The sequence below is a fragment of the Microcaecilia unicolor genome, chromosome 7 (genome assembly GCF_901765095.1).
Source record: "Microcaecilia unicolor chromosome 7, aMicUni1.1, whole genome shotgun sequence".
Taxonomy (NCBI): Eukaryota; Metazoa; Chordata; class Amphibia; order Gymnophiona; family Siphonopidae; genus Microcaecilia; species Microcaecilia unicolor.
This window is the reverse complement of record NC_044037.1, coordinates 65,819,103-65,829,800: the sequence shown is the minus strand read 5'-3', so window position 1 is coordinate 65,829,800 and position 10,698 is coordinate 65,819,103. Positions and strand designations below refer to the sequence as shown.

Sequence of the window (10,698 nt, the reverse complement as noted above, 5' to 3'; positions counted from 1 at the left end):
ACCGAACCAGTGGTCTCAACTGTTTGACCCCCTGGAAAAAACAGAAAACACCCGGATGGAGAGCCAAAGACTTCCCCTGAATTGGGCCCCGAAAACAAGCCAGAGCTGCCAGTTGCACCTGAAGGGAAAACAACAACTCTTTCTCCAATCCACACTGAAGGAATTCCAAAAGGTTTCCAAGCGAAGCCCGCAGGAGAAGCATCTTTTGCTCTTCACACCAAGCCTCAAAAATACACCAAACTCATATAAAGAGGTGGAACGTTTCCTAGAATTCAAGAGGGTATGAATCACCCTGGAGGAATACCCCTTCTTTCAGCCACCTTGCCTGCTCTACAGCCAAGCCGTAAGCGAGAACTCAGCCATATCAGGCATAAGAACGGGACCCTGCTGCAGCAGACCACCATCTAAGGGAAAATGAATTGGATCACATACCTGCAAACAAACCAGATTGACATATCACGGTCAGCTTGGCCAGTCGGGCACAGACCTACTCAACTACCGTAACCCTGAATGCGCTGCAGAACTTGATCGATGAGTGGCCACGGAGGGAACACAAATAGCAGACCATGAGATGGCCAGGGCTGAGCCAATGCATCCAGACCCTCTGACAACTGGGCCTTTGCATTCTTGGCTGTGGCCATGAGATCCATGATCGGAGGACCCCACCCGTCAACAATGAGTTGAAATGTGAAAGGAACCAAATTCCACTACCCCGGATCCAGATGATGGCCACTGAAATAATCTGCGGAGCCGCCACTGTGCCGCCCACAGGAACTGTAGATTCTGCTCTGCCAGGCCAACAGCGGGCTCTTGGTACTTCCCTGGCGATTGACATAAGTTACAGCAGTCACATTGTCTGAGAGCACGCAAACATCCTGAAGATCAATCAACTGTTGAAAGGCCAAGAGGGCGAGATGTATCATCCAAGTCTCCAGATGACTGATCGATCAGTGGGACTCCTCTGGGCCACTTGCCCCTAACAATGGGCTACCCACCTGGGCAGACTGGCATCCATCGTCACCAGCACCCCGTCCGGAGGGTCTAGAGGCATGCCCCGACTCAGATGCTGCTGACCCAGCCACCACTGAAGGCTGAGGTGAACTGACCTGTGAAGCCACACCCTGCAAGAGAGTGCATCCGACTGAGGGTATCAATGCTTCAAGAGAGCAGACTGAAAAGGCCTCATGTGAGCCCTCACCAACTCAGCCACATTGATTGCCACCGAGGACTGGAGAATCGCTCAAGCGGACGGATCCCCAACTATGAGAAGCCAACGAATCTGCAACTGAATCTTCTGGATCTGTGATTCCAGTAGGCACACCATGCCATCCCACGCATCTAACTGAACCCCCAGATATTCCAACGACTGATTGGGGGAAAGAGGACTCTTGGCCACACTGAAAATCCAACCCAGATGTTGAAGCAGTTGGACTACCCGAGCCGTGGATGTAGCTCTCCTCAATGAACTTCGCTGTTATCCAGTCGTCCAAGTACAGTGCACCAGAATGCCCTCCTGCCTGAGGTGAGCCGCCGCCACCACCATCACCTTGGAGAAGGTCTGTGGCACAGTAGCCAAGCCGAAGGGCACTGCCCGAAACTGGCAGTGTTCTCCCATGCTGATGAACCTGAAGAATTGGAATATGAAGGTATGCTTCTGACAGATCTAGGGAGGTCAGAAACTCTCCCGGTTGCACCGCTACTATCACTGAACGTAGGGTCTCCATGTGAAAGGGAGAAATGCACAAGGCCCAGTTCACCCCCTTGGAGAACCAGGATAGGACGCCAGGAATCCACCTATGTGCCTTCTCCGCCAAACTGTACTAGAGCAGCCACAAGCTTCCCACTGCAAAAGATGCTCCCCGCCTGATAGCGTGCTGCAACTGGCCCCGAGTGTTTTTTTTTTTTTTTTTTAAATAACGGCAGTGCTCCATTCTAACTATGGGCTCGCCTCAAGGAACTTCTCCCAGGTAAACGGGGGAGAAGGCCAAGACACACCACTCACTAAAGGAGAGGAGGAGGGGGAGAGGGACCTGGAGACCGGAGGATACACCCCCAAAAGCGTAGGGGCCGAAACCCGACACTTGTTTTTTTTTCTTGCTGCCTGTGTACTCTGTTTCTTGACACTCCTTTTTTTTTTTTTTTAAAACCAGCAGCAAAATCTGCTCCAGGACACCCCTGAAGTAATCCCTTAAATACTATCTAACTTTTCTCACTAGATGGAGCCAAAAATGGCACACCCAACCAAAGAAGAACAGGGCTGCACAGACTCACCTATCTCTGCTGGAAGACTGAGAAACAGTGAGCAGTTAGGGTTGCACAGCCCCTTATACAGGTGTCACTAAATAATTCTCAGCCTCTTTCTGATGGTCTGAAACAGATAGTATCTGTATTTATACAGTTATTTTCTCCTCAGTGTTATCTTTTATATCTGAATCTCTCTGTAATTGTTGCTGGGCAACAAAATATCACTTGTAAAGTAATGGTTAGAAGGAAATCTCAGAGATTAACCCTTTCGTACCACTATTGTACCAGCAGCATTTGCCACCTCTAAAAGCCACCTGCCTTCCACACAATTCTCAAGTATATCTCTGCAATATGTCTGAGCCATACTGGACATAACATGAGTGCCATATGCTGCAGAGCTGCAGCCCTGGAACTATTTAGTTTACTATGATAAATTACTGGCAGAATATATTATTTCAGACAGAATCTTTTACATGAAAACAGATACAGAAATATAATTTATGCAAATACTGCTGAAGATGTGCTAAGCAGTATTACCGAAGGAAACACACCAATCAGTGCAATTTAAATAGATTACTTCTATATATCACAATCAGAAACATATTCAGGAAAAAAAAAACCCACAAATTTTGTTCACGTCCTGAAAATTGAACAGGTTGTACAAAACTTCAATTTGGTGATATACATATCCGTCAGAGGGTCTGAGAATTACACCAATAAAAACATTTTAAATATTCAGAATAAAAAGTAGCAAATGAAATCCCATTTTATACAGGAACAAGTAGAAAATCTGGTCTTAGGAACGTTAATTGCTATGAAAAATTTTAATTATGTACTCCAGGCAACTAAAAAAAACCCAAATTTACATATTTTAGCCACATTTATACAACTGTCCTAATATATATGATTTGTCTCAAAACATGTGTAACAAAAGGAAGGGCAATTAATGTAGTAGTTTGCTTGCAGAAATGCTGCTTTAATATAAGTTCCATTCTCACAGCCAGGCAAACATTTAAGTTTCTTAGCTTCAGGATTGAACAGTCTTCTGAAAACACAGGTTCACAAAGGCAACTGTTAAAGGTAAATCCAGAATCTCAAAGTCTATAGAAGTTCTGTGACATCCCGGAGCAAAAGGTTTTCACAAATATTAAACCAATGCCATGATAAAAATCAAACATGACATTTTATTTTCTTTGCCTTAAGCACTTAAGCCCAGTGCTTAGAGAAAGACTTGTGTGTGTTTTCTGACCCAGTCAGCTGGGTCACCTTCATAAAGGAGTTGGCAGTTCATCTGTTTCTTTGGGTTGGCTTAGTAACATCCCTCCTTCCAAGAATCATCAGCAGCAGCCACACTATTCTTTGATGATTGAAGAGATCTATTAAAAACAGAAAGAATTATGTTAAACTCAATGACGCTTGCTCTTTAAAGGAAGCTGATTGCCAACAACCAGATCTGAGGTGGATTTGCACCACTAATTTATTTAAAGTATTTATAACCTACCCATCTCTAGCAGTGTACAACAAAACAAAACATAATCCAACCACACAAACAGGGCATGTGGCATCGTGGCACTCTCCTCACATCCCATATCACATATCGACACATGGCAAATTGTCCGAGAAAAATGGAAATTATTATGCCAGCAGCATTCTACAACTTACATATGTGAAGAAATTTACAGTATCATGCAACTGCATTCATGCATAGAGTTTACAATACAGAGCAATTAAATAACATGGCTTGATCTTCTCTCTTGAGCATTTTGGACAGGCTGTCTAGCCTTTTGAGTTGCACAGCTTCTGCCTTACTCACGAAGCACATTTTCTGCTCCGCCTGGCAATCTACTGTAGACATGCCAAGGCGCTACCATCACTTCTTTGATCAGGGGTCTGCCATAAAAAAAACCTTTCCCTTCTTAACCATTGGAGCAGCAGGCAAAAATGGCAACTGCATGCTTCTCAACGCCCCTCTTACTGCCTCCAGTAGCCATCCCTTGTTCCCTGCTTTCACCTCTCCCCCTCTACCCTTTACTACTTTCCCAATCCTATCCTTAATCTGACTGCCTAACCCTGGCTGCCAGCCCATCCCGAGTTACCCTCCCCCCTCCCCCCTTTTCTGGCCATGCCGGGCCACTGCCCGTTTGTGCGTCTGACAGTCTATGTGTTTAGGTCAACTTGCTTAACATTGAAGAAAGGCAAATACAATGTATTACAATATAAAAACAGCATTAGCAATTAAAACACACTGCAAAGGAAAAAATCAAAACGCCTGACCAATTTATTTATTTCATTTATATCTCACATTATCCCAATAGATCAGGTTCAATGTGGCTAATAACTTATTGTGATTAACAGTACAAAACGTGATGCAGGATAGTATACATTAAGTAATAATAAAACAAATGAGGATTGAATAATTAGAATGATGTAATATGGAAAAGAATGTTAGATGCAAAAAGGTAACAATTTATAGTCATCCATGTATAAAAATTAGAATGGAATTGGGAAACTGAATAATTGTACAATGGAAAAATTAGGAAATACCTGTTAATTTTCTTTCCTTTAGTAGCAGCAGATGAATCTAGGAACTGGTGGGTTATATCCGTCTACCAGCAGGTTGAGATAGAGAACACTAAAAGCAGGCATTGACCCCCTGTGTACAGGTCCTTCTACCTTTAGTATAGCAAGAATTCCAAAGCAGAGAAAAGAAATAGTAACATCACTTAACTCACAATAAAAGAAACAAACTCAACTGGAGTGAACAATACTCATAATAGAGTAATCAATGGAACTGTCTAATACAGATTTTGCTTAAATTGACCACAGACTACAACCAGGGAGGGATCCTGGATTCATCTGCTGCGACTAAAGGAAAGAAAATGATCAGGTATGTCCTAATTCTTTTTTCCTTAGCTTCAGCATTAGATGAATCAAGGAACCGGTGGGATGTACCCAAGCACTTCCTAAACCGGGCGAGACGTTGCAGCTCCCCGAGAGAGAACCGCTGCTCCAAAGCGCGCAACATCCAGGCGATAATGTTTAGCAAACGAAAGGTGACGTCCACATCGCCGCCCGACAGATGTCCAGAACTGTAAACAGGCAAGTCTCCACCCAAGAAGCCTGCACCCACATGGAATGCGCTTTCAAAGCATTAGGTGGAGATTTCCCAGTCAAAAGATAAGCTGAAACAATCGCTTCCTTTAGCCACCATGCAACTGTGGCCTTATAAGCTGGAAAACCTCACCGCGGACCCGAAAACAGGACAAACAAGTGATCAGAGCACCAAAACTCATTCAACATCTGTAAGTACTTCAAAAGAACGCGCCAGACATCCAAAAGGAGTTGTCGAAAAGACTCCCAGCAGTCCTCCTTCCGAAATGAAGGAAGAAAAAGAGGTTGATTCAGATGAAACTTTGGCACCACTTTAGGAAGAAATGAGGGTACCGTGCAAACCGTGACACCGGATTCTGAAAACTGCAAGAAGGGACCTCAACACAAGAGGGCCTGAATCTCTGACACTCTACACACCGACGCCAGGGCCATAAAAAAAATGCCTTAAGCGTAAGATCTTTTTCTGAAGCCTGACTACGTAGCTCAAAGGGCGCTGACTTAAAAGCCCGCAAAACAAGCCGCAAACTCCATGTAGGACATGGGTTACATGCAACGGAGGACAAAGCTTCAACACTCCACGGAAGAAGCGCACCACATCCGGATGAGCTGCTATCAAAGAACTAGCCACTCGGCCTTGAAAACACACCAGTGTTGCCATTTGCACCCAAAGAGAATTGTAGGCTAGACTTTCTGCAGAACCTCCTGCAAAAAAGTCAACATCTGGGAAACCTAAGCCCGCATTGGCGACCACGCTTGCGTTGACCACCACACCTCAAAAGTACACCAGACCCGAGCTTAGGCTGTAGTCATGGATCGCTTTTGAGCCCTCAGCAAAGTTGCTATCACTTCGTCAGAATACCCATTCCTTCTCAACTTCGCCCTTTCAAGAGCCAAGTCGTAAGACCAAAGCGGCAAGGATCTTCCATAGCCACAGGACCCTGATGTAGAAGGTCTGGGAGAAGAGGAAGACGGAACGGATCCCCCACCAGAAGTCGCCGCAAATCCGCATACCATGGATGACGTGGCCAGTCTGGAGCCACCAGGATCACAAGAACCGAGTGAAGGAGGATCCGTTGAAGAACTCAACCAATCAAGGGCCACGGTGGAAACACATACAGAAGCGTGGATGGCTGCCATGATTGTGACAGGGCATCCAGCCCCACGGAACCGTGTTCCCTTCTTCTGCTGAAGAACTGCGCGACCTTGGCACTGGAGCTGGACGCCATGAGATCGATCCCTGGTGTGCCCCACTTGCTGCAAATCTGCCTTAATGATTCCGTTGCTAATTCCCACTCTACCGGATCAAGGGCATGGCGACTGAGAAAGTCGGCTCGCACATTGCCCAGGCTGGCGATGTGGGCCACCGATAACACAAGATGATGCTCCGCCAAAGACAGAATGGTGGCTGCTTCATATGCCAACGCCCTGTTCTGCGTGCTACTATGGCGATTGATGTAGACCACCGCTGTCGTATTATCTGACAGAACTCGCACTGCTCGTCTCTTCATGATCCTGTGAAACGCCAGAAAAGCCTGTCGAATGGCCTTCAGCTCTAGACGACTGAACAGCTGTACTCCACATTCGAACATAGTCCTTGCGCATATTGGTGTAGACAGTGGGCCCCTCATCCTGAAAGACTGGCATCGGTAGTCACCAGGATCCAATGAGGGGAAGCAAGCGGCATTCCTCGCCTGAGATTGATTCCGGATAGCCACCAAGTCATGTTGTTCCTGGCTGCTGGAGTTCAGGGCAACCAACACTGATACTCCAGGGATGTCAGAGACCATCGACTGAGTAAGGTATGCTGCAGGGGCCTCATGTGAGCCCACGGCACCATGTCCAAGGTGGCTGCCACGAGCCCCAGCACCTGGACATAATCCCAAGCTCGAGGGTGAGGAAGACCCATTAATCGGAGAATCTGCAATCATAAATTGAGGCGCCTGCTGTTGGGAAGAAAAACACAACCCACTTCCGTGTTGAAGGAAACCCCCAAATATTTGAGAGACAGAATTAAATGGCTCTTTGGGAAATTGACGACCCAACCAAGGGACTGGAGAACTTTGATAACTCGTGAAGTAGCTTGCCGACTCTCTAACACCGAGTCTGCTCGGATGAGCCAATCGTCCAGATAAGGATGGACTCTGACTCCTTCTTTCCGCAAGAAAGACATCACCACCACCATCACCTTGGAAAAGGTGCATGGTGCTGTTGCCAGCCCAAACAGTAAAGTGAGGAACTGAAAATGCTGGCCCAAGATCGCAAACCGTAAGAATCTCTGATGAGGAGGCCAAATTGAGATATGGAGATACGCCTCTTCGAGATTAGAAACTCCCAGGGCTACACCGCCGCTATAACCGAACGCAGTGTCCATGCGGAAGTATCAAACTCTCAGGGACTCCTTCAATTTCCGTAAGTCGAGGACTGGCCAGAAAGACTCCCCCTTTCCGGGGTACCACGAAATAAATGGAATAGTGACCTCCCCGAAGCTCGGACTGAGGAACCACTGCTCCTAGATGTAACAGAGCGCAACGTGTCGGTCACCGCCGCCCGCTTGACAGCAGTAGCGCAGTGGGATTCCAAAAAGACATCTCCAACGGGTGCCGCGAACTCCAACTTGTAGCCGTGCTTGATCAGGTCGAGGACCCATAGGTCTGTCATGATTTTGGCCCACTCTTCATGAAACAGGGTCAAACGGACCCCTATGCGAGAAATTGAAGAGTGAACCGGCACCCCATCATTGGGAAGCATGGTTCTCTGTGCAGGATTAGCAGATTTTTTTGTCATAACAAAAGGAACGTTGTTGAAATCTGGAACGCTGAAAAGGAACAGAAGTTCGGCCAGGGCGATAACACCGAGCGTCACAAAATCTCTGCCTCACAGAGGAAACTCTGGGACCGGACCTGGGTCTGTCCTCTGGCAGGCGCTGTGATTTGGAATCACCCAAATCTTTAAGAATCTTTTCCAAGTCCTCACCGAACAGCAATTTACCCCTAAAGGGCAATTTCGTGAGCCACTGGTTCGAAGTCATATCAGCCGCCCAATGGCGAAGCCATAACAGGTGTCGAGCTGAAACAGCAAGGGACATCTGCTTAGCCAAGGCCCGTACCAAATCGTAGAGGGCATCAGCCAAATATGCAAGCCCCGATTCCATACGGGGGGGGGGGGGGGGGGGGGCTACATCTGACAAGGAGGCAGAAACGTAAGTACATAAGTATTGCCATACTGGGAAAGACCAAATGTCCATCGAGCCCAGCATCCTGTTTCCAACAGTGGCCAATCCAGGTCACAAATACCTGGCAAGATCCCAAAAATGTACAAAACATTTTATACTGCTTATCCCAGAAATAGTGGATTTTCCCCAAGTCCATTTAATAACGGCCTATGGACTTTTCCTTTAGGAACTACTACTACTACTACTATTTAGCATTTCTATAGCGCTACAAGGCATACGCAGCGCTGCACAAACATAGAAGAAAGACAGTCCCTGCTCAAAGAGCTTACAATCTAATAGACAAAAAATAAATAAAGTAAGCAAATCAAATCAATTAATGTGAACGGGAAGGAAGAGAGGAGGGTAGGTGGAGGCGAGTGGTTACAAGTGGTTACGAGTCAAAAGCAATGTTAAAGAGGTGGGCTTTCTGTCTAGATTTAAAGGTGGCCAAGGATGGGGCAAGACGTAGGGGCTCAGGAAGTTTATTCCAGGCGTAGGGTGCAGCGAGACAGAAGGCGCGAAGTCTGGAGTTGGCAGTAGTGGAGAAGGGAACAGTTCTGCTGTACTGCGTGTTGAAGCCAAGAAAGGCAGGCTCTAGCCGCATATGAACTACAAATAGAAGCCTGCAGAGCCAAGGCCAAAACCTCAAAAGAGCGCTTTAAGGACGCCTTCAGACGGCGATCCTGCATATCTTTGAGGGCAACACCCCTCTCAACTGGGAGGGTGGTTTTCTTGGTGACCGCTGTCATCAGGGAGTCTACCCTAGGGAAAGCAAAAAGACTCAGATGAGACTCCCCCACCGGGTAGAGTCGGGCCATTTTGCGAGCTACCTTCAGGCTCCCCTCAGTCTCCGACCACTGATCTGAGATTAGTTCCTGAATAAACTTGTGTAGTGGAAAGGCCCGGGCAGGCTTTCTGGTGCTAGCCATTTTGATGTTCACTGCCACCAGGTCCTCAATACTGAGCGCTTGTAAGACCTCTTCAATAAGGGAAAGCAGCTCATCTCTATGAAAAATCCGAACTGCCTTTGTGCCGTCTTGCTCCTCCTTACCTAGTTCTCCCTCTTCAAGATCCCCCAGGCCTGTGTTCTGCGTGCCCCTGGAGGAACCCTGTTCCCTCAAACAGGGATGGCTGAGGATTATGGGAGTCAATGGAACCCACTTCTGAGACAGAAATCACCCGCCTGCACTTCAAAGACGGCGAGTCTGCAGGAAATGACTGAGACATGCCTGAAACAAAATCAGGGCCATCCTGAACTGAAGGGGACGACGGCTGCAGGGGGGGAGGCCCCCTTCAATAAGAAGACCTGGTGCATAAGTAAAATAAACTCAGGAGAAAATGGGAGGCCAAAGCATCCATTGCTACTAACCCCCGAGACTCCAGTGCCAATCTAGCTGCCATCTGCAAGTCTCCTCGTTTGCAAGCCGAGGTCCTCCGTCTCAGGAACCGTGTTAGAAGCCTCCCCAGGTGAATTCAAAATGGCGCCCGCCACGAGCTGTGGAGCACAGGAAACCCCAACATCGGAGGCCGCCGGCAGACCCCGACTCATCAAGGCAGCCTGAACTGCACACTCCCACTATGCTGCGCCGTTTGCTACAGTGAGGGCAGCGCTTGGCTGTCTCAGCTGCCATAATGCAACCACGTTAGGATCGGGGTGAAAATGGCGCAGAGCCAGAGAAACAAAAACACTCACCGTTGTTAACAGGGAAGCACAGCACGTCTCCGGAGGAGCTGCAGACGGCATCCTAGCGCTACAGCATCCGGTCAGAGAGAGCTCGGGTCTGGGAACGTGCTGTGTGTTTTTTTTTTTTTTTACTGTGAGCCGAGGAAGAAGGGAAGTCACAGAAGAAACAGCACTGAGAAGCAGACTGGGAGAAGGGGAGAAAAGGGTAAAGCAGGGACCTGTAAAACAAGTATGCCTCCAAAGTGGGCACCGTCAGCCACACACCCCAGCTGAACTGGCAAACCTAGGAGCCCCCTAAGCAGAGAACCCTGGAGCTGGCAAGCTCCATCAACCACCTGCTGGAGATAGAGATATACTAAAGGTAGAAGGACCTGTACACAGAGGGTCAGTGCCTGCTTTTAGTGTTCTCTATCTCCACCTGCTGGTAGACAGATACAACCCACCAGTC

General features: G+C 47.6%; 1 protein-coding gene across 2 annotated transcripts in view; it reads right to left on the bottom strand.

Moving 5' to 3' along the window:
• Positions 1 to 1,233: 1,233 nt before the first annotated feature.
• The window catches only part of LOC115474815 (SLAIN motif-containing protein-like), a 70,580-nt gene continuing 61,115 nt past the window's right edge, over positions 1,234 to 10,698 (bottom strand). For both annotated transcript variants that reach the window (XM_030210482.1, XM_030210483.1), the window contains one exon: positions 1,234 to 3,620. In XM_030210482.1, the coding sequence (XP_030066342.1) occupies positions 3,554 to 3,620 (67 nt within the window). In that variant the 3' untranslated portion in view covers positions 1,234 to 3,553. The remainder of the gene's footprint in view (positions 3,621 to 10,698) is intronic.